The 24,476-nt window shown below is 40.6% G+C and overlaps 1 protein-coding gene across 2 annotated transcripts; it reads left to right on the top strand.

The window, feature by feature from the left end:
* Nucleotides 1–858: 858 nt before the first annotated feature.
* Nucleotides 859–23,862, top strand: ATP6V1E1 (ATPase H+ transporting V1 subunit E1). Of its 2 annotated transcripts, XM_008532610.2 has the most exons (9): nucleotides 859–1,129; nucleotides 5,550–5,615; nucleotides 7,791–7,900; nucleotides 8,600–8,666; nucleotides 16,252–16,341; nucleotides 16,996–17,064; nucleotides 19,381–19,475; nucleotides 22,059–22,146; nucleotides 23,278–23,862. In XM_008532610.2, exons 1-9 carry the CDS (start codon nucleotides 1,097–1,099, stop codon nucleotides 23,338–23,340), a joined length of 681 nt encoding a protein of 226 aa, XP_008530832.1. In that variant the 5' UTR covers nucleotides 859–1,096; the 3' UTR covers nucleotides 23,341–23,862. The 2 variants fall into 2 exon arrangements, with proteins under 2 accessions (XP_008530832.1, XP_008530833.1); XM_008532611.2 differs by lacking the exons at nucleotides 7,791–7,900; nucleotides 8,600–8,666 and having other exon boundaries at nucleotides 950–1,129.
* The last annotated feature ends 614 nt before the right edge of the window (nucleotides 23,863–24,476 follow it).

Consider the following 24,476-nt stretch of genomic DNA (forward strand, 5'->3'; position numbering starts at 1 on the left):
AGGCTCATTCAGAAGAATTCTAAGTAAATTACGTAGATACTCCACCCTACAGGAGGTGGAGCAAACTCATTCCTCAAGTGTGGGCTGCACGAGGTACTTCTACAGTATGGAAAGGGGGGGAAAGTAGCTTTACAGTGGGGAAACCTGACAAACTGCTTCAGCCAGGTGATCACGGTCAACACTAATAGTCAGAAATCAGGTTGACAGCATATGTTGTGATGAGAATGGCCCTTTACCTCTGTGTCAAAAACCTATCACGACCGACCAATCACGTGAGAAGTTCCAGCAGAGGCGCAGCCTGCAATATACCTAACCATTACTGCTCAAAACTGTCAAGGTCATTCAAAACAAGGAAAGGTTAAGAAACCGCCTCAGCCAAGAGGAAACTTAGGAGATGTAACAACTAAAAGAAATGTAGTATCCTGGATGGGATCCTGGAATAGAGAAAGGATATTAGGTTAAAACTAAGGAAATCTGAATAAATTATGGGCTTTGGTTAGTACATCAATATCGGTTAATTAATTGTAACAAATGTACCACACAAATGTATTAATAATAGAGGAAACTATCTGCTTAATTTTCCTGTAAAACTGTTCTAAAAATAAAATATTAACATTGCTGAATTTGCTTCCTTTAAGGCCAGGAAAGTAAAATAATAAATTTGGTTTTAGCATAAATAAAATATTTGAACTTTTTCTAAAAAAAAAGCAACGGCTGTAAGGCTGGGGAAATCCACACAGCTCCACTAATTTCAGACACCGGAAACCCTCATCTCCTCCCTTCCCTTGGAGCGAAGGCCGCTACCAAAGTCAAAAGCCAGAGACTTAAAGGACTGGTGGGGGCCGTCCGCGCACGCGCGCAGCCGGGGAGGGGGCGGGACTTCCTGGGGCCGCGCTCTTCCCACTGGCTGAGAAGGCTCACGGGGTCTCACTGCGCGGTCACCTGGCAGGAACCGGAAGCCGGGGCTATAAAGGAAGGAAGCGGAAGCCTGCGCCGGCTTTTCCTTTCACCTTCCCTTCGTTGCCTCCTTTTTTCCAACGCTTCTTTCAAGCCTAAGCTCGAGCGAATTACCTTCCGGCCTAGCATCGCTTTCGCCATGGCCCTCAGCGATGCTGACGTGCAGAAGCAGGTGACCGGCTGGGGCTGGGGCTGGCGGAGCGGCGACGCCGCTCCTGGGGGAAGGCTGCAGCCCGGCTCAGGGAGGGCGCGGGTCTTGGGCGGCCCAGTTCCCGAGGGGAGGTCCCTTGCCCCAGGTCCCTGCCTCCGAGTGGTCCGTCTGCGGGAAGGGATTTGCTCCCGGGGACTTGCGCGCAGGTCCGGTTCCCTTGGCTCGGGGCTGGCGCGCCGCCGCCGTGAACGCGCCGGCTCCTTGGCTCCCGCCGCGGCGGTGCCTGTCTTCCCGGGGTGCGAACTGTGCTTGCTAGAGCAGAGACCGGAAGCAAGGGTCGGAATGCACACTGGAGGCGGGAATTGGAAACCTCCTCTCCACTGGAATTTTAACCCTGAAGGAATGGTTCGCAGTACGAGAAAGGAAAGAGTGCTGAGGGGCGAGAGCTGCTTCCAGTGTTGTGAGATCACACACTTTTATGAACTAATCTTCGTCTTGGAGGAGTCTTCTCTGTCATAACGAATTGTAGTGGTTGGTCTCCCACTAGTCCACGTTAATATTTGTCAAATGCAGAGCTCTTCTTTTTCTTAGAGCTTTGAGCCCCGCGCCTAACAGTGTTTGGCACAAAGTAGATGAGTCAAAGTTTATGGGAAAAATTGTGAAAGTCGTGAACCTACATCAATTTTGCAAGTGCTGGGAAACCTTAGTTGTTAAAATGTGTCATACCTTCAGGTTTGTAGGCATTAGGGATGTTACACTGCAAAAATCTCTCGGGAGAATATAGTGGTGTTGATAGGGCTGTAACTAACATGAGAAAAAGCAATTTCAGTTTCTCCTGTCAATAGATATGCCGAAACCAGGGTCATTGCATTTAGTAGTCATATTGCCAGTAGGTTTTTCAGAGAAGGAAACTTAAGGCTGCAATTTAATCTCCGCATAGTTTAGGGAACTAAGTCGACTTCTTTTTAAAACACTAGGAAAGTTCTCTGACTAAAGCTCACTCGTTGGCTTGTGAATCGTCTTAGGTGAGCGGTAAGAGGTTTTTTCCCTTGGATATTTCCATTTCCTTAAATGTCTTTGCATTTTATTCTTAAACTAATATGCACGAGGTAGAGTGGAATTTCTTCTTCATTTCGTTGGTTCTTGTGCTAATCACAGAGGGAGAATAGGGTAATGAAAAAGTATCTGTGGAGAAGTTTGAGAACTCTTACCATGTTCTTACAGAACAGTGGGGTTTTTTCAACATTTATCACTGCTGCTTCTGATTTTTACTGTAGGAAAAACTTGATGGAGTGGAAGAGTACAGTGCCCTCCACATACTCTAGTAAACACAATTGTAGTACTGATTCTCTTCTTCTTCTTGTTGCTTCATCTTCCTCTCTTGTTATAGGAAAAATAGAAAGGTAAAGCAGTGTATTTCCTTGGAATCTAGACCAAAAACCATTTTTTCTCCCTGTAAAATAGGAAGAATGAAGAAATCTTCATCTCTTGCCTGTACCCCTCCACACCACATGTAAGCTCCATGAGAGCAGCGCGTTCCTTCTGTGTATTCTCAGCAGTGAATAGGCCAAGTGCCAGGCACTTAGTAGGTGGTTAATAAATCCTAGATTCCCTGACTTCCTCCCCGTTGTATTAAAACATTTGTACATATTTCCTTTTTTGTCTTGGGAGTATGGTCATTTCGTCAGATTTTCAGAAGAATCTGACTTCAAAAAATTACTAGGTTAGCAGGAAGAAGAAAAGTATTTTTTAAAGGGCAGGTTTTTCTGCCTTCGGGGTAGAGTTAAATGTCCTTACGGGGTTGACTGTTTCTCTTGTTGGAACTCTTAAAGGCAGGATCATGCTGACTGTAAACAGGCTTCTCTGACCTGAGTTAAAATTAGTGGTTTTGCTCTAGGCTGTGCTGATCTAGTCAAATCTGGTAGCAGAGGGTCCAGCAGAGTGATCAAGGCAGACAGTGCAGGTTTGAATCGGGGTTCGCCTGGAGAGGCCAGATGTGCTTTGTAGCATTTGTAAACACCTGCTTTGTTTACTGTGTTTAGTTAGTTAGGCTACTTTTAAAATTCCGGGCTGAGTTCAGTGAGACTTAAAACTGAACTTGTGGAGACACGGTTCCTCTCCACGAACACATACACACTGTTGGGGGCCAGTCCTTTTAGTAAGGTCACAGTAATTTTCTGTCCATGTAGCTCTGGATTAGGTACCCCAAATACTTCAAGGCTTGAGATTTTATAAGTATTGTATTACTTATAAAATAGGTTCTGGTATCATAATTACTTTGGCTCCCAAGAATTTTGATAAAAAACAAATCTTCCCTTCTAAGCCTGTGCTGTACGTTTTCTTTAAGACTTTGATGCCGCAAGGTTGTAGTCTTAACTCACGTTTAATTTTAACATAAAATTCACCATCTTAACCATTTTTAAGTGTACAGTTCAGTAGTGTTAAGTATGTTCACATTCTTGTGAAACAAATCTTAACTCACTTATGCATATCTTAGATTGATTGTATCTTCGTGTAACATGCAGAAGCTGGGAATTGTTTCTAGATTGTTAAACTCTAAAAAGTACTTGGGATACCTCAGAAGGCTAGAAACTCCCAACAGAGTTTCATTTATTCACAAATGTCTGTTGAGCACCTAATATGGTAGCATTTCCATGTCCTGGGATTATAGTGGTCTAAAAGACAGACAAGATCCCAATACTCATAGAGCTTACCTTTAAGTGGGAGAATGAATAAACAAAATGAGTTAGTAACCTAGGGTCCTGATTTTTCTAATCAGCTTTTTTTTTTTTAACTTCATCATCCCTTTCAGGGAGAGCCCCTATGAAATGACATGCCAGTGAGTTTGATTAGCTGTGTTGCTTGTGTATTCACTGGGGTCTATTTTATATCTGCCCCTAGAGACAGTACTTCATTTATGAGTATAAGTTGGATCAGTTACCCCAAGCCCCATTCAGAAGACTTCGTTGGACTTTATTCTACAATTGTAGCCAGAGATCTAAAACCCTTTAACAAGTTCCTAGCCTTATAGTTCAGTTGAGGACAGGGACAAGCAAGCAAGCAATCGTGAATGTGTGTTTAGGTAGAGGAAGTACAGAGTGCCCTAGGTGCATATAGGTGAGAGGTTCAGGGAAGATTTTTCAAAGGAGGCGACAGTTAAGCAAGCTGAGGCCCAAAAAGTAAGCTAGGTGAAGAGGGGGAGGAAGAGTGTTCCAAGTGGAAGAAACAGCAGCATTTTTGAAATCTTGGAAGTGAGAAAGAGAACGGCAAACTCAAGGACTGAAAAATAAGTTTAGTATAACAGGAATGAAGAGTCTGTAGAATGGTGAGTGGTGAAGGTTATGTTTCATGTGACGCTGGAAAGGTAAGCAGTGACCAGATCATGTACCTTCTAAAATCTTGGCACTTTATCGTAAGAGGCAGGAATGCAATACGTGACGAGTTAGGCATTTTTAAAGGATCTTTCTGCTTGCCCTGGAGAGCTGATTAGAGAGGAAACAAGACTGAGGGCAGGGAGGCAAATTTGGAAGCTGTTGCAGTAATTCCACTGAGCGGAGACGATAGCAAGGGCTAGGGTAGAGGCTATAAAGACGGAGAGATGTGGACAAATTAAAGAACTATTAGAAGAGAGAATTGCTAGGACTTGGTGATTGGATGTGAGGACTGAGGTACAAGGAGGAGTCACAGTTGGATATTGGTGCAGATTCTCAAGATGAAAGTGGGAGGTGAGGAGGAGAGTGATTCACAGTTTATTATCGAATGTATTGAATTTAGGTTACTTTGAGTAGAATATCCAGAAAAGAGCTGTCTAGGAGGCAGAGGAAGAAGAGTATGGCCCCAAAGAAGACTAAGAAGGAGAACAAAGAAGTCATGGAATCAAAGGGAAGTGCTTGTTCCAGAAGGGAGGGTTGGTCAGCATATCAAGAGATGCTGAAAGATCAAGTAAGATAACGCTGAGATTTAAGGGCAAGGAAATTGTTGTCATTTTATGAGAGTAATTTGAGTGGACTGGAAGAGGGGGTAGAAGTCAGATTGAACGGTGTTGAGAGTAAGAGGTAAGAAAGTTGAGAAAGTAAATATAGATGGCTCTTTGGTACATTTTATTAGAGATAGAGAAGAGAAAGAGAGTGCTGGCTGAAGGGGGTAGGAAGTAGAGGAGAATATATATTAGTCCTCCCTCCCCTAAGGACACCGAGTTCCTTGAGAGTAGGATAATGTCCTGTTTACCTGTAATACGGAATATTGCATCTGGTCCATTTGCTAGAGCAAATTCCAGATTCCAAGTTACCTGAAGACAGAAGCTCTCTCACTTATCCTTGTATGCAGTGCCTAGCATATAATATACCTTCAGTAAATGGTTGATTATTGAATGAATCAGAAAAGATAGATGTATTTTCTTCTCTTGTTACATTAAAAAATAAAGTTTTCTTTTTCCTTATAGATTAAGCATATGATGGCTTTCATTGAACAAGAAGCCAATGAGAAAGCAGAAGAAATAGATGCTAAGGTGAGATTCTATTTTCTAGCTTTAAGAAGTTATTGAGGGGGCTGGCTCCGTGGCCGGGTGGTTAAGTTCGCGCGCTCCACCGCGGCGGCCCAGGGTTCAGATCCTGGGCGCAGACATGGCACCGCTCATCAGGCCACATTGAGGCGGCATCCCACATCCCACACCTAGAAGGACCTGCAACTAAGATATACAACTATGTACCCGGGGGGTGGGGGTTTGGGAAATAAAGCAGAAAAAAAAAAAGAAGAAGAAGTTATTGAGGGGCCGGCCCCATGGCTGAGTGGTTAAGTTCATGCGCTCCGCTTTGGCAGCCCAGGGTTTCGCTGGTTCAGATCCTGGGCGCGGACATGGCACCACTCGTCAGGCCACGCTGAGGTGGTGTCCCACATGCCACAACTAGAAGGACCCACAACTAAAATAGACAGCTATGTACTGGGGGGATTTGGGGAGAAAAAGAAGGGGAAAAAAAACATGATGATGATTGGCAACTGTTGTTAGCTCAGGTGCCAATCTTTTTTAAAAAAAAGTTATCGAAGTTTCATATTGTTTTGCTTTGCTAAACAATAATTAGTAAAATTATTTAACAATGCATTGCATGGGACTAAGAATAATATCTCTTTAAGATTAAGTTTTCCTTTTTAAACGTTCTAATTGCCAATAAGTGTCCTAAAATTTTATGGTAGGGAGTAGAAAAGTAATGGATTAATATTTTCATGGAATCCAAAGTTCAGACATTTAGCATTTGCGTCTAATTGTGATAGTTGGTTAGGGGAGGGTGTAGTATTCTTTTTATTGTTATTTTGATTTTTTATTACTTTGTGCTTGTTGCAAAAAAATAAAGTTTGGAAATATATAAGGTATAAAATGAGAGCCCCTGTCCATCACAAAGGTGACACTCCATCAGCTTTTAGGAATTTTACAGATATTTCCAGTTGTACATTGTTTATACACAATATATCAAATTGTTCTTTTCCCTGAGTACAATCATAATAGGCATTTTAAAAACCTGCTTTTAAACTATAACCAGAATATATTGTCTAATATTTTATTGTCCTTTTAATTTAATCTACTGCTACGTTGTTACTTATCATACAGCCTTGAAATTATGTGTGCCTGGTATTCTAGGACTAAAACTCTCTGAAACTTTAAACTCTTTGACTAATTCATCCTTTGAGGAAAAAGACTGTTTTGCCTACCATTGATCTATGACAGTCGATGGGCATGGTTTACTGTGTTGATGGTCATAGAAGCACTGCAGTTTTATGTGACTAGTCCCCTTATTTCTCTCTGGCACAGATACAGAAATTCTACTTCGGTGTAAATGCTTTTGTATTTAAGATAGCCTTATCTCTTATAACACCGTCATCTGTGCTTATTTCCCGTGATAGGTATAGAAATAAGCTGTTAGGCATTAATTTTAGAATATGAAAGCTCAAGTGATGGTGCCAAGCATTAAACATCTGAATCAACAACTTTCACTCATTTTCCAAAATCATATGATTTTCCAAAATCATAATTTCTTGAATTATGTTTGAAAATCATAGACATCTGATATGCTGCTAAGATAATCTTTTTAAAAAGTAATGCTCAGTAATTTGCACTAATAAAACTAATAACTTACATGTATATAATTTACAATTTTAAAAAGACTGTTAGATTTATCTTAGCTATTTGACCTATGTAGAAAGAATACTGTTTTTATTTTTTTATTTTGTGAGGCCAGACACTAAGACTGAAGTTACTTGACTAAATTTTTTTAGGCAGTGATCAGACCTTCTAAACTCCACATTCCATGTTCATTAGCCGTCTAGTAAGCAGGTGGATTAAATTTAGAATACATAATAATTTATTTTCTTATACAGAATCTTCTATCTGGTTATATCCTTTGTAACTTTGTTGCTGGGTACTGTTTTCCTTGATCAAATTTTAGTCTTCTCGTTCATCGTTTATGATGAGAGTCACCAGACTTTCCTTTTGAATAACTTACAAGTAATCTTTGAAGATGAGTCATAATAAATTTCCTGTTTTAGATATGGAATAAAGTGATTATAAGCAAGTACCCCTGGTTACCAGCTGCTTAGAATAAAACTGTTGGTCAGAATCTGGTAGAATGAATTACTGATAGTGAGTTCCGAATCTGGTAGAATGAATTACTGATAGTGAGTTCCCTGGTAGGCAGAAGAAGAGTTCAACATTGAGAAAGGTCGTCTCGTGCAAACCCAAAGACTGAAGATTATGGAATACTATGAAAAGAAGGAAAAGCAGATTGAGCAGCAGAAGAAAATGTAAGTAGATGCTGGTCACGGTACTGAGCTAAGGAAGCTTAGAAAAGTCAGTGGGGGGACCAGCCCAGTGGTGTAGTGGTTAAGTTGGTGCACTCCTCTTCAGCGGCCTGGGATTCACAGATTCAGATCCGGGGCATGGACCTATATACCGCTCTTCAAGCCATGCTGTGCTGGCATCCCACATACAAAATAGAGGAAAATTTCTACAGATGTTAGCTCAAGGACAATCTTCCTCAAGCAAAAAGAGGAAGATTGGCAACAGATGGTAGCTCAGGGCCAATCTTCCTCGCCAAAAAAAAAAAAAAAAAAAGTCAATAGTGACAAAGGCCAGAGCAGGTCCTTTGGAGTCAGGCAGAGAAGGGTTCCGGTCTTCACTGGACAACTTACTACTTATCTGACTTTGGGCAAGTTGCTTAACTTTTCTTTCCTTATTTGTGAAAATAGAAGCCTCACAGCATTATTGAAAGATTAAATTGGAATAACTGATATAAAAGTGCTTGCCACTTGGTAAGCACTCAATAAATATTTCCTTGTCCTTGAAAATAAGTTGGTAGCAACCATTAAATATATTTCGGTGGGATTCTCTTTGGGGTATGTGCAAAGAGAAATATTTATATATACGTGGGGAGCTGTATATCTCTTTCTTTGCAGTTTTTGTTTTTATGCTACACTGATACTATTTTCCCCTGCTCTCTGCAGTCAGATGTCCAATTTGATGAATCAAGCAAGGCTGAAAGTCCTCAGAGCGAGAGATGACCTTATTACAGTGAGTAATTAGCCTTATTAGTTGTAAAATTACAAAATCTTTATTAATTTGCCTATTGTAGAGAATTCACCAGTTAACATTAGCTAATTAAGGAATTGATGAACAATTTTGGAGGGAAAACATTTCATCAGCAAATCATTATACTAGGTTTTGTAAAAATAAAACAATGAATAAGTTACATGCTCTGTCTTCAAGGACCTTCTTATCTAAAAGAGCATATAGCTTCTCCTGGATTGTACAGCCCATGATGGTAGACTGTATGGGCTCTGAGAGTGATAGGGACTAATAAGACTGAAGGGGTAGGATGGAGTTATATGTATGTAAATATATAGGGGCCATGAGTGCAAGGCTAAAAAGCTTCACCTCTTTTCAATAGAAAGCCATTGAAGTTTTTATTTTATGAAGAATATCATAAATAGGGTTCATAGTGTGAGTTTGTAGGCTAAATTTAACAAGGAAGAGGTTAGATACAAGAAAACCATTTGGGAAGTATTGTCGTCCAAGGAAGAGGGCAGAAGCTTAACAAAAGCATACCACTTGGTTGAGAAAGCCTAGAGGTATCTGAATGATATTCAGGAACCAAACAAGGATGCCTACTGTTTCCACTGTTACCCATTGTTATTGCAGAGGCTCCAGCTTCCTGATAAAATGAAGAAATAAGAAACAGTGATGACTTTTTGCAGATATGATTGTCTACAGAGAAAGTGCAACATCTGAAAAACAATAAGAACTAGTAACTAGTTCAGAAAGGTGACTGACTAGCAAGAGAATCTACAGAAATGAATCGTTTATCTGTATGCCAACAATAACCAATTAGCAAGTAAAATTAAAAGTAGATCCCTTTATAATAGCTACCAAAATTATTAAATTATTAGGAATGTTAGTAAATAAGACCTATATGAAATAGCTACAAAACTAAAAATATAAAACTTGAATAAATGGAAGACATAACCATTTCTTGGATGATTCAAGAAACACAGACTAATATTGTAAGATGCCAATTCTTACGTAGTGGCAGTGAGAACTAATAGGGGAGTCATCGTTGACACATTTTACAGGAAGATGTTCCAGACATTAACTCCTCCTCCTCTTCCAAGTCCAACACTAAATACTGAATTTCAGGCCTGGCTAACTGGGGGAGTGGTGGTTCCATTAACAGAAGTGGGAAGTTAGGAGGATAAGTTCTTTGGAGGAAAATAACCAGCTCACTTTTGGACATACTTTGTGGGGCCAAGAAACCTCTAGATGGAAATGTCTGTCAGGATGTTAAGTGTGAGGGACTGATACTCAGGACACACAGAGACGACCTAACATAATTGCCATAATACTTCAAATTTGAGTGCTTTTCAAGTCTAAGAATGTGGGAAAGTTTGTTGCTAATCTGCCTTACGCGGTATTAGTTCATCCTCTGTAAAACACAGAAGGAGGACTGGAGAGCTTCTTGTGAAAGTCTTAACTCCAAAATGTTAGTAGCTCAGGACAACTGTTATCAGGTGTCTTCAGTAAAATGTTGACTTTCAGTAATCAGTAGTGAATTTCCTGCTGGGGGGTTCAGCTTCCTTTAGCACCCTGAACTGATGGACCTAATTTATAAGCTGCTCTTAGAATAATAGTGTGTGCCTAGGGAAGGTAGTTTGTCGTGGAAGAACTTGGACTTAAGAGTCCATCAACTTTGAATTTAAATTGCCGCTCTGCTGTATTAGTTTGAATAAATTCTTATTTCTACCCCTCAGTTTCCTCTTTGGTATATTAATTATGATACTTGATTCAGGCGTTGCTGTGAGGATTGAATCAGAGGACACATTTAAATCTCCTAACTTAACACTTGGCACGTGGTGTTTATTGAAGAAATGTTAGTTCCCTCTCTCCAGCCCGCATCTTCTCCAGTAGTAACCCTTCTCATAATAGGCCCGGGTGGATAAGATGTTCTCTCAGCTCATTGGTGCCAATGCTCAGAAAGCCCCTTGACCATAAGTTGCTGCTTTGGTATTTATGCCTGGAATCAAAAATGACAACTGTGTCAGCTGCTGTGTAGATGCTGTTATTGGTACCATTCAATAGTTAGGGGCAGATAACTGAAGTAATAATATGAATAACTCATATTGAGTACTAGGGGCTATAACACATGTTAAATGTTGCAGTCTTGCCCAGTTAGAGGTTTTTATTAGAGTTTCTATCTGGTTTATCTTTTTATGCTGCCTTTTTGAATCCTGAGAAAGATCATCTATGATGTTCGAGAAATACTTTTGATTATACATTCTCTGATGGCACACTTATCTTAGATGGCATACTTAGGTTATGTAAACAACCCAGTGGTTTATTTGATTTGACCTCACTTCCAATTAAAATTATTTTTTCATTGACTTGCTTTTTTTATCTACTTACTTATATTTTATTAGTGATTTTTCCTAACTTTTTAAAAATTTAATTTGAATTTTTTTGTTGAATATATTCTTGTAAGCTGCTTTAAATCCTAACTGTATAAAGAATTAGTGGTTTGGGGCCTGGCCCCGTGGCGGTTGGGTTTGCGCCCTTTGCTTCGGTGGCCCAGGGTTTCCCTGGTTTGGATCCTGGGCGCGGACATGGCACCGCTCATCAAGCCATGCTGAGGTGGCATCTCACATGCCACAACTAGAAGGACCCACGTCTAAAAATAAATAGAACTGTGTACCGGGGTCTTTGAGGAGAAAAAGGAAAAATAAAATCTTAAAAAAAAAAAAAAGAATTAGTGGTTTGGCTTTTAGAAGGGAATTTTTGGTGTCATGAGTAAGAAAACTTGACTCCTAAAATTCAGGTCAGTCATTTATTTATCGAATATTTGAATGTTTACTAAGTGGCACGCACAATTCTAAGTACTAGGGACACGATCAAATCAAGTCTTCGCCCTTGTGGAACTTAACATCCTAGGATGTTGAGTACGAGTTGTGTTTTGATAAAATATAGCAGAAATCTGGGTGTGTTTTTTTTCTTTTCTGCTTTTCTATCTTTTTCTCTTTTTCGGTACCAGTGCTTCTCAGCTTTTTTCCCTCTATCTAGAATATTAATACTATTATTTTACACGTTAGTAACATCTCTCATACATAGTGATTTTGAAATTGAGGGGTGGGTATAGAGAGTAGTATGGAATGAACATGTTTTGCTTTTACACTTGGAGAAGATTCAACTTTGGATAGTTTTTCAAAATGCAGTTAACTGTCATTTTCTGCAAGAGATGGGCTAGAGCAAGGGGACTGCTGCTCATAACTTGGACACAAAGCAGCCGTTCTGGGTCGCACCGCACATTTTCCCCAAATCCAGTAGACCCCAGGGTAGCCAGAGTTTGTCTGCGTACCTCTAAAATTATCACAAACGAAATGCTCTGTGTTTTCTATACTAATTTGATCTCTTAGTTTTCACTTTTCTATTTTCATTTCATTTTATGTTAGAAATAAAATATTTTACAATAGCAAGTCCATTTGAGGCATGTGTGTGCTTTTGTGTGTGTGTAACCTGTGTGCTCTGTCATTTCAGTCTGCTCTCACCCCTCCTACCTCTTGCTTATTGTGGTTTGCTGAGCTAAATTCCTTGATGGCAGGAAGTTAGACTGCAAAGTGCTAAGGAAACAAGTGTGTTTAGAACAACTGAAATTATTTAAATGTTTGTTTTCACGAAATTCTGGTTATAAATTAGGAAAATAACAGCTCAAGCTGCAGACTCCTGTGCTCTTCCTCCTGAGCTGCTTTGAAGCCTTAGACACTATGTTAGATTACCATTTTGTTCTTCAAGTTTTCTGTTCCCTTGGCTTCTCCTTATTCTTCTCCAACATGACTACTTTTTCCCCGTGTTTCCTTAGCAGTCTCTTATTTTCCTGCTTAGTAAATTTAGTGTTTCTCGGTTTTTTTACTTGGCCCTGTAATTCTGCATGCATAACCTTAGCGATCTCCCCCATGTCCACAACTCTACCTGGGACCTATGTGCTGTCCATATCTGAGTCCCAACCACTGTCTCAAGCCCCACTCATACTGTTCACTTGGATCCGTAAAGCAAATCAGACTCCGAGATTTATCATCACCCTTCCCTCCTCTTCCACCATGTATCCAGTTGCCTAACCCGGTAACCCTTAAGTCTTTTCAGCACAAAGAGAAAAATCTGTGAGGGATCTGTTGGTGAGGAGGGGTGAGATTCCTTTCAAATGTCTTATGTAGTATGTGCTTTGAATCTTTGCGCCCATCAACGTCCTGGATTTTAGACACCTAAGCGACTTCTTCCCAGTCTGTTAGGGTTAATTAGTAACATTCCTAGGGCTTTAGTTGTTCTGATGGACATCAAAAATGAGAGGTTGAATTTTGATCAGCTTGTAATAATTTCACTATGTTCATGTATAAATTTTAATTCTAAAAATGTTCTATCAAGGCACGATGTTCCACCCAGTTTCTTTTTAGCCCCCAGGCGTTAATTTTCTCACCTTTTTTTTTTAATACATATTTTTCCTTTGAACTTTAAAGAAGACATTCTTCACATTGCCGTTGTCATCACTTCTTTCAGATCTGGCCTAACTCAGAGTTATAATCCTGTCTTCAGTCTCCACATTGTTGTGAGGTGGTGAATTACTGTGTAAATCTTTCTTGCTCTGATCATTTAGTCTGGTTTGTGCAGAACATTGGAGAATGACTGTCATTGTGGGGGAGATTTTGAGGCTCCACTTTCTCTTGAGCCTTCAGGGACTAGAAAAATCTGGAAGCTAATCACACTCAAGAGGTTATGGCTTCCCAGTTTGTTTAGTAGCTTCCTATAATAGCAGTTATCACAGGAGTCCCCTTTGAGCTGAATGCTCAGAACCAAAGCTGGCGAAGGAGGGAATAGAAATGGAAATAGATCCAACCTACCGTAACCACTAAGATGATCCCACCAATGGGAAACAGAAAGTGACTATCATCTAATAATTACATATTCAGAAGAAGAAAAACGGCCTTTTTGGACATTGCTGTTAATATCAAAAGTGCTTGGTTTTGCTTCATAGGTAAATTTAGCAAAACTTGCCTGCTGACTTGTTTCAGCTTTCAGACTATATAATATTTTGCTGTTACTTGGGCCCGTCTCCTCCTCCTCCTCTTCTTTTTTTTTTGGTGAGGAAGATCAGCCCTGAGCTAACATCTGTCACCAATCTTCCTCCTTTTGCTTGAGGAAGATTGTCCCTGAGATAACATCTGTGCCAGTCTTCTTCTACCCTGTATGTGGGATGCCACCACAGCATGGCTCGACGCGTGGTTTGCATGTCCACACCCAGGATCCGGGATCTGAACCCTCGAACCCTAGGCTGCCCAAGTGGAGCCCGCAAACCCAACTACTACGCCACAGGGCTGGCCCGGGGCCCTTTTCTTAAATAGGGCCTTGTTAGAAAAAGACTTCTACTTTGGGTCATAACAGAGAAGCAGTAAAAGAGCATTATTTTTATCTTCTTTTGATTCGTTAACAAATCTTGCAGACTCCCCTGGAAATTTTAATCGCTTCATCAGTTTTGTACAGAATGTAATATAAACATGATTTTTAGGGAAAAAAATTTAGTATTTTAAAGTATATTTAAAATATATTTAAAATAATTATAATCTTCCTACCTTTTCTCCATTTAACAAGTGGTGTAGTCTACTTCGTTTTACTTAAAATATGAGTGAAAGGTGTGGTTCATTGACCAGTGAATGGCATCAAGTCATGTTTGGTTTGGTGATGGAGTATATATTATAATGTAGACTGAAATATAAGAATAAGTAAACAGTGTGTTAAAAGTTTCTAAAGTGGATAGAAACTGCATTCATCACTTGATGTCTGGAGTCCTTGCATGTGGAGCTTAAAAAGGTCAACCAGTTTATTTTTATAATTGAAGAGGGTTCTAAGGACAAAATAAGAGAATTTGGGCAATCTTTTTGCAAGGATATCTCTGCAAATAACTCACTGTAGGTGTGGTTGGTCTTTGTTTCCAGATAAATGAAAAGCCAACTTGGAAATACATCATTATACATATATTTTTTTCTTAGTTTGGATGTTCTAGAGACATTGTGATGTGTAGTATAAGGATTTTGTGCAGATGTTGAATTCAGTGAAGATAATCTTAAGGTATATAACAATATGTGAATTAGAATTTTTTTAAACTAATCATTTTGTTTGCTTTTGAAAAGATATAAATTTTAAGTAGTTTCCGTTACAATCTTGAATGACCTGGATCCTCAGAACACCTTCGTGAAATTCTTGCAGGTGTCCAGCCACAGATTAAAAATCTTCTACGGTAGTGCATACTCACATTAAATTTTTTTTTTTAATTTGTTAGTGCATTCGAAACAGTCTTCCTATGAAAGTGTGTGTGGTTGGACATTTAGTTGTCTGCTGTCAAATTTGACTCTGAAGACTATTTTGTTGCAAAGTGTAAGTCTGTAGAGGAGGTGGGGGTCACTGTTCTTAGAATAGACCTGTGATGAAATACCAGGCCTTGCTGTTGAAGTCTTTGAGTCTGTTTTACTTTTTATTTAAAAAAATTTTTTTAATTGGCTCTTAAAGTGATTATTCCTGATTGTTTTTTAATCTTGGTATATTTGCACTTAGTAGGTGTCAGAAGACTTAATAGGTGTCAAAAGAAATGTTTGCTTGCAATTAGATGTGTGAGTTTCAGACAGCACCCTCGCCTGGGCACTGCTCACTGCAGGTGTCTGCGGCCGTGCTTCAGAGGGACGGGGACCAGGGCTGGCTCTCAGAGCTGTATTAAAGGAGGTTTCAACATACAGGGCCACCTTCTCCTCTCTGCCCTTTCTCCCCAAATGCTGATTGTCCTCTAGATGAGCATCTGTCTCTTCCTTGTCCTTAAAATACTAAAAAACATAACTTACCAAAGATCATATTTATTAAGTAAAATAGACTGTAGAAGTCTTGCTATGACTAAATGTGCCTGACAGTGTTAGGGGCCAGCAGTTGAATTCAGACGCATTACCTCTTCCTTTTAAAAGACCCGAGTCCTCTTTTAGCCAGTAAGCCAATAAATGCTTCTTACTCTTGCCTAGTTTCCAAGATGTTCTTCTCAACCATATGAGATTTGTTTCCTGATAATCCTTTTTAATTTTATTTTTAGTACAGAAGTCAATGTTTATTATAGGCAAATTAGAAAATACAAGCTAGCATAAAGAAAATTGAAATCGTTGATAATGCAGCCTCCCAGAGGTAAACATTGTTGACACTTTGATCTATATCCAGATATTATCTGTCTTTTTCTAATAAAAAATGGAATCATCTTGCATAACTGTCTTGATGGCTTGCTTTTCAAATCTGCGTCATGACGCCTTTCCATGTTAGTCGGTTATGCAGGTTTCTGAATTAATTGATAATCTGGGCTGTCTTGCTTGCGTGTGAACTCCTGGGAGCCATGGTGGTGCTTCGTGCTTCCTTGTATCAGTGTACAATGTACATAGCATCTGGTTTATCATATTGCTCAGAGGACGTGAGAAATGTTTGGAAACAACAGTGAAATGTGAAGCACTGGGGTATGAGCCAGGACCAGCCTACAAAGGGTTCTGAGCTGGCTACCAGATGTGTAGATAACTTTTGTGTTTTCCACTCTCTATAGGACCTACTAAATGAAGCAAAACAGAGACTCAGCAAAGTGGTAAAAGATACAGCCAGGTACCAAGTGCTGCTGGATGGACTGGTACTCCAGGTAAGCTTATAGGCCAGATTTACCAGAGATAGCCGCAGTTTTTACAGAAGGGACAAGATATATTAGAGACCAGCTCTGTTTTTCCTTTTTTCTCATCTTAGCTTTTTTTCCTTTTGCTCTTTTCCTTGTCTAATAGAGAAATGCATGGGAGGGTAGTAATGTCTGTCCGATTGGATCTGACTTCCAGGCTTCCCCCTCTTTTGCATAGTCTTGTTAGTTCCTTTGTAACTCAATGGTCAGATCTGCTTACAACTTCAGCTTTAAACTTCCCTCATTTGATTTCACCACTAAAATACTTGCTTTAGATATTGGAGTTCAGACCAAAGGCTGTATGCATTTTAATTATTTTCTGCTCGGCTTTGAATCCTTGTTTTACTTATGTTAATTACAATAATAGTTATCCTCAACCTAGGGGAGGTAAGATAAGACTCCCATGTGAATTTTATTCCTACCACCAGAGCATTGGGTATATTTATCTGGTCTGTGTAATCAAGATCTTCTTTCCCGTTCTCATACTATGTACATTGTCTTTTGGGGAACTTACAAGAGGACATTTTTTCCAAACTAGAATGAATTATAAAAACATTTTATTTTGCTGTTGCTTTCTTTTATAGTTTGCATTTCCTGCTAACTGCATATGATTGTGTCTTATAGGGTTTGTACCAGTTGTTGGAGCCCCGAATGATTGTTCGTTGCAAAAAACAGGATTTCCCTCTGGTAAAGGTAAAGAGCTTAAAGAAGAAATCTTTTTTTTTTCTTTTTTTGGGGAGGATTAGCCCTGAGCTAACTGCTGCCAATCCTCCTCTTGCTGAGGAAGACTGGCCCTGAGCTAACATCCGTGCCCATCTTCCTCTACTTTATATGTGGGACGCCTACCACAGCATGGCTTGCCAAGCGGTGCCATGTCCGCACCCGGGATCCAAACTGGTGAACCCCGGGCCACCAAAGCAGAACGTGTGAACTTAACTGCTGCACCACTGGGCCTGCCCCCTTTTTTCTTTTTTTAACATCAAAATGTTAGGGATGAAGTACATGCTCTAATAGATGACAGCTCAACCACAGGAATCAGAGGAGTCTTAACACATTGTAGATATTAACTTAAGTGTACCTAAGACTCTGATTTCTTCTCTTAAAGAGGTCAGGTTTTGCCATCTCACCTAGTACCCTCCTCCTTTTCTGGAGACTTTGTGATACCATAATCTTCTGAAAATTCAGCAATAAAAGCAGGATCTATTGCATTAGAGCAAAGAGAGGCAATACCATCTTAAAGGGGTGAAATTTTCCCAGATTAGCAAGGCTTGGCTGTAACCTCGTATATTCCTATACCTAGAGATCGAATGTGGGTACCAGAAAAAAGGCTGATCAGCCGTGGAAACATAGCTGCAGCCCCAGAGGCAAATACTGAGGTTCTCCTCCATGTCCTCTCTGAGGGAGAAGGTGCCCTGGCCTGGGGGGCATCTGCTGGCCACATGGGAGGAACATACACGTGTAGCAGTAGAGATGTTCTGGGCTGAAGGAGCCTCGAATCCTAGAATGAACTGTCCTGGCTCTGATTGTGTCATCAACTTACTCTGTAGATTCACATTCTTCCACGTAACTTGCTTTCAGACAAGGATGTGGGTGCGTGGTCCTTCAGCAGTATTTCCTGCTATAAATTAATACATTTACAACATATAATATATTCGCATTCTTATTATAATTTGTCTCCCCAAGTAACATGTCTCCTAGGAAAGAAAACATCCCAGCCAGACAACACAGGGGTCGATTCCCCTCGGTCTCCACTATAAATTAATAAATTGTGATTCTAGTGTATAAGCCATGCCAGTAACCCGGATCTGTGTTTGTGCTGACAGCCTTATTTATGAACTGGTAAAACAGAGAGCTAGATGTAAGAGGGGAGTTCATCAAGGTGAAAATCATTCTATGGAGGCAGGTCTGAGTGACCAACTAGCCTTTTCTAGATGATACCATGATATTGCTAGGTACCAGCCAAGTTTTTTCTTGAAATTAACACAGTGTCAGCATCCACTGTGAGAGAGTAGCTCTCCAAGGTGGTGCTATATTAGATATGAAGAGCAGGAAAGAGTTGAATGTATACATAGATCTGTTAGCTAGTACTCTTGTCAGAGAAAAATATTAAAGTTCCTTCGAGAAAATGTTATTTACATGTCGACTAGAGTGCACAATATTGTTCAAAGACGGGACTTTCCACTAATTATGTTTTACCATGCTAATTGCAGTAAAGCATTAAAAACCCACTTCCATCTATTCTTTTTTTCCACAGTGAGTTCATGTCTTTTTTAAATTGTGGTAAAATGCACATAACATAAAAGTTACCATTTTAAGTGTACAGTTGCATTAAGTACATTCACATTACCTTGCAACCATCACCACCATCCATCTCCAGAAATTGTCTTCTTCCCAAACTGAAATTTTGCACCCATTAAACACTAACTGCCCGTTCCCCCCATCCCTCTCCCCTGGAAACCACCATTCTGCTTTCCATCTCTCTGAATTTAACTACTCTAGGAACCTCATGTAAGTGGAATCCTACAATATTTGTCCTTTTGTGACTGGCTTATTTTACTTAGCATAATGTCTTCAAGGTTCATTCATGTCGTAGCATATGTCAGAATCTCCTTCCTTTTTAAGGCTGAAATTGTATGTATATCCTACATTTTTGTTCATCTGCTCATCTGTTAATAGACACTTAAGTTGTTTCTCCTTTTGGCTCTGATGAATAATGCTGCTGTGAACACGGAGGTACAAGTATATGTTCGAGTCTCTGCTTTCATTTCTTTTGGATGTAGACCCACAGGTAGGTTGCTGGATCATACGGTGATTCTCGGGTTAATTTTTAGAGGAACTGTCATACCATTTTCCACCACAGCTACACCATTTTACATTCCCACCAGCAATGCAGCTATTCTTTTACTTGAAAAATAAATAGGAATATTCTTGCTTATATAGTTTGTGGATTTTTTTGGATACCTGTTCCAGAGTTTATGCTGAAACTTCTTATGTTTTCTGTTTTTCCAGGCTGCAGTGCAAAAAGCAATCCCTATGTACAAAATCGCCACCAAAAGAGATGTCGATGTCCAAATTGATCAGGAGGCCTACCTGCCTGAAGAAATGTAAGGAGTATTCCTGCTTTTAACATCTAAGCTTCTCTCACTGTGAGAATGGCCTTTATACTGGGCTTTTTAAAGTGTTCTCCAAGGCACTCTTCGCCACAGAGGTGTGACTATGCTCCACTTGCAATCATTGCTGTGTTTCTGTCCACACTGTTGTTGTTTTCTCTTGTTAGCCAGTAGACATCTGGTAACGGTCTAGTTCCCTGTGGTCGCTCAGTTCAAACTACAAAGATGCAGCACTAAGTCTGCGCCCAGAACTCAAAGCTGGGTCCACTTTCTGTATTACATGCTGAGGAAGATAATCGCTACTTCTGAGAAGTTATCAAAAACAAGAAAAAAAATTGTAAATACCAGTGGTATTTCTGCTGACTGTGAGGAAATGACAGAACATTTTTTCAGCATCCCTGATAAACTTGGTGCATTTGGGATAGGCTATGGAAAGTCCTTACAAGGGTACAGCCAGGGTCATTTTCCCATTGCACCTGTCTGTCTGATGCTGCGCTGGCACACCATTGGCTCACACTGCAGAGTCATTGGGACACATGAACTTACTTGAACGAGCACCAGATTCAGGACTGTAAGAACGAGCTTTGAGTCGTGATTTGACCTTTTGCTAGCTGTGGGACCTGGGGACTTAATTCTATCATTTGTAAAATGGAATCAATGCTTTCTGCTTTTTTGTTTCATAAAGTGAGGAGAAAAGATGAGATAGTACGCAGTAGTCTCCCTTATCCTCGAGGGATATGTTCCAAGAGCCCCGTGGATGCCTGAAACCTCGGAGAGTACTGAACCCTATGTATACTATGTTTTTTCCTATACATGCATACCTGTGATAAAGTTTAGTTTATAAATTAGGCACAGTAGGAGGTTAACAACAACAATAATAAAATAGGACAATTATAACAATATACCATAGATCTTAGCAATCTCAGCATATGATTTTTTTCTTTCCTTATTAAGTTGAGAACTTTCACCTTTTCCCATAAAGGAAGCACTTTATAGCTTCCCTTTGGCATATCCGACTTGCGAGCATCACTGCTCTTGCGCTTTGGGGCCATTATCAAGTAAAATAAGGGTTACATGAACACAAGCACTGCGATTCCACCGCAGTTGATCTGGTAACCCAGATGGCTACTAAGTGACAAATGGGTAGGTTAGTGTATGCAGCGTGGATTCCATGGCCAAAGAGATGACTCCTGTCCCAGGTGGCACACAGCTGGACAGCACAAGGTTTCATCATGCTACTCAGAATGGCGTGCAGTTTAAAACTTATAAATTGTTTCTGGAATTTTCCATTTAATGTTTTCGGACTGTGGTTGACTGCAGATAACTGAAACTATGGATAAGGGAGGACTACTGTATATGAAACTGCTTTATAAAATAAGACAGTCTATACGCTAGTGAAAAAAGCTTGAGCATTATTGTCATGTTGAGGTTTGATTCTCCACTCTGCCTCTTACTAGGTAGTCTTGGACTAGTTATCTAATCTCACTGAGCCTTGATTTTGTCGTCTCTTAATTGGGATAATAACACCTACGTCACAGAATTCTTGGAAGCTTACATATTGTCATTCTGTCCAGCCTTGTTATGCTTGTTCCCTTGTTTGTGAAATGGTGAGGATACCAAGACTCTCTGAGGTTTACGGGGCAGGTGGAAGTCGTGGGAAGCCCTGGGCTTTATATCCGGCGAGTGCCTGGCACACGGGAGACGCTCTCACTTAGTGGTAGTCTTCCTTCCCTGCCTTACTCCCCCAACAGAGACAAAGAATTATATCACCGAAGTGGGGTCAGGATTTCAGGAAAGAACCACCCATGCCCTAATGAAGGATATAGTCTGTTTATAGAAACCAAGGATAGATGAAACAAAGAAATAGGGGGGAGTTAGGAGGGAGTATGAAAATAACTGAAGTCGGAGTCCATTACAGTTTCCCAAAGAAAATTCGCAAAACCTCCCCCAGTCTTTGCCTCATCGCCTGCTTGTTTCAAGAAATATTTTATAGAATTCTAATGTAGCAAGACAATGTCATTCCCTTAGGCTCTCTGTAATAGAATTTGATCTGTTTACCTCAAACCTGTAAATGCTGAGAAACTTTGAGGAAAGAATTGTCAGCAGGGAAGTACGGCCAGAGGCAGGACTCTCTGAGGGCGAGCTTGGCACAGGTTTGGTGTGGTACCTTTTACCTGATACATAACATCGCCTTATCAGTAACCCGTGGTAATTAGCAGGATCTGGCCTCTAAGGAACATTCAGATGAGGACTCTATCTGTTGATTTGCAAACTAGGACTGAATCCTCCCCTTTTTCACTTGGTTGGGGAGGGCTGGCTGTAGAATTAAATTAGGTGCAATAACATAAAATCAAATTAGCACAGAGCAGTCACTTGGTAAATGGCAGTTATAACTATGCATACCTTAAATCCTCAGAAGCTTTTTGAATTAATTTCAAACTCATTGTTGATGTTTATTGGCCGCTTAGACACTCCACACACCAAAACGGCTTTTCTTCAAGGAAATAAAGTAAATGCACTGTGTGTGTCTGTCTGCCTCAAATCTATAGGAGTTGTTACTTGCTGTGTTCTTTGTAGAGCTGGAGGAGTTGAGATCTATAATGGGGATCGTAAGATAAAGGTGTGCAATACCCTGGAGAGCCGGCTGGACCTCATAGCCCAGCAGGTGAGTGTGCTCCTCGGGAGCTGCCGTGTCGCCTTGAGGTGGCACAGAGAACACGCATTCATTCACTGGTATTTGGAATTCATCGGTCTCTTTCCACCTTTTTTTGACAGTTTCTTAAAAGGCATGGGGCTTAGGCATTTAGTGGCATTTACCGAGGCGATACCATTTACACGAAGGAGGATTTGGGGTCAGAACAAGGGTTTAGTTGATCTAGGATTCTAATGTGTACTACATGTAGAGATGCTGACCAAAGTTCTTTCTCCAACAGGAATGATGGGAACTAAAGTAAATCCTTGGGTAAGGGAATTACCATAGAGGTGCTGGCTCTTGAGATGTTTCCAGGTTTGCACCAATAAATGCTGGGAGCCAAAGCAGGGAAAGTGGCTTGTTGCGGCAGGCTGGGCATCTTCCAGTGGTGGTGGTCTGTTGCCGTGGCTGCTTATTTGTCTTATAGTGAAAGCCCTTGGGCCTTAAGTATCGTCTGGTAACTCAGACCCTAGAGCTGCGTTGCCCAAGAGAGTAGCCACTAGCCAAATGTGGGTATTCAGTTTAATTAAAAATACGTAAAATTAGAAATTCAGCTCCTCAGTTGCACTGCTGCTTTGAAATGCACAGTAACCACGTGTGGCTGGTGGCTACTCTGTTGGAGAGCACAGCCTTAGAAGACTGAGGTTAAATCCTTAGAGTTTGCAGTTGCCGTGGCGAGTGCTTCAGCACGACCTTGCATTCTAAGGGTTCTGCTTGGCACAGAGTGGGCACTCAGGAAATACTGGTTGAGAGAAAGAACATGGGTGATCCAGAACATGAGGAGGTCATGATGTTGGTGGACTCATCTCTTCTCCCTGCATCACAGTGTAGCAGAAGCTATAGACACTGATGATGACTTTAGTTTTTCTTCTTTGTCCCCGTTAAGCAGCCAGTCTTAACCCCAAGTTTGTGATGGGTTGTTTCTCACCAAGGATTCTGTTGCAGTGCTTTAGATAAGTAAGGAAAGATTGGATGCCCTTAGCTTTGTGATTTCCTTCCCAGCCATGTAGGCGTTAATGACTTGCCGCCTGTGGTTGAGCTGTGCAGTTGTTTCCACGTTCTCCAGTTGACTGCTTATTTATTTACAAACTTATTTCTTCACAGATGATGCCAGAAGTGCGGGGAGCCTTGTTTGGTGCAAATGCCAACAGGAAGTTTTTGGACTAAGCCTTGGGAGCTGGAGCTCATCCACTGCTCCACTGCTGTGATGCGCAAGTTTCTGATATTGGAAGAAACAAGATGATCTCTGTAGCTTCCACTTTGCTGTTCTAATATACTCTATTTATCAGTGAATGCCCTTCTGTAGCTAATGCTCTTGGCCTTGTTGTTACCAGTGGAGAAAGTTACGCTTGTATGATCAGGAAACCTACCTCTAGCTTATCTAAAAGTAACACAGCTTCTGGCTGGTTCTGCAGCCTGAGGGTGAGGGGTCAGATAGTGGCTGCGTGAACGTCTTCTGCTCCTCTCTGGTCCTAGTTATCTAGTCTGGAGGGTGATGTGTCTGCTGTTTTCTGTGCCGCTAAGTCTCTGCTCTTTAGGCTTCAAATGCATGTGGGGCGTGCATTCCTTCCAGCAGTAGTAGCTTCACTGTTAGCTGTTTGGGCCTAGAAATGTTCCTTATTTGTAAATGTGATTTAAAATCTAAGTGACAAGTATGCTTTATTTATTAAAACAAAAGGTTTACGTGGATTTCAGTGTAATTTATTATGCAAGGCACTACAAGTTTGTGGTTTGAGAGGGTAAATGTCTTACTGACGTATCTAGAAAAGAAGCATTTCCCAAACCCCTGTGGCATTTGCTGGTTGACAGCTGTCAGTACTTGAAGCCATTAACCCTCTCTGTGTCCTCTGGTGCTTCCTGCTCATTTTTACCAGACTCACCCAGAAGGAATGTTCCTTCCAGCCCCGTATGAACCTCCACTCATGCAAGTGTTCAGTATTACCTGTCCTCTAGAGGGTTTGACAGCTTTACTGAGGAAGTAGTTTTATTAGCTTTGGCAGAGACAGAAAAGAAACTAAGGTTTTTTAAGGGGAGAGGGGTTAGGGATTACTGTGTGTTAGGCCTAAACCTTTTCCCAAAGATCCTCTTCTTCCCACTCCTCATTCTTTTTTCCTCAGATGTCTAGTAAGAGCGGCCCAAGGTCTGACAGCTAGTACGTGGCAGAAATTCCAGCTCTGTCTCTAGAGCCTATACTCCATGCAGTCCTCTTGGTAGAGAATGAGGCCAGTAAGGCTGACCGTTTTTTCATTAACTTAAGTTTTAGATTAGGTGAGGACTAATGAATACCAGCTCCTGGAACACCT

Source organism: Equus przewalskii, chromosome 5 (assembly GCF_037783145.1).
Source record: "Equus przewalskii isolate Varuska chromosome 5, EquPr2, whole genome shotgun sequence".
In the NCBI taxonomy this organism is placed as follows: domain Eukaryota; kingdom Metazoa; phylum Chordata; class Mammalia; order Perissodactyla; family Equidae; genus Equus; species Equus przewalskii.

Coding starts and splice junctions, on each gene's coding strand:
- ATP6V1E1 (XM_008532610.2), top strand. CDS start 1,097: ATGGCCCTCAGCGATGCTGACGTGCAGAAGCAG. Junction 7,901..8,599: donor ATTGAGCAGCAGAAGAAAAT/GTAAGTAGATGC, acceptor TGCTCTCTGCAG/TCAGATGTCCAATTTGATGA. Junction 22,147..23,277: donor TGGACCTCATAGCCCAGCAG/GTGAGTGTGCTC, acceptor ATTTCTTCACAG/ATGATGCCAGAAGTGCGGGG.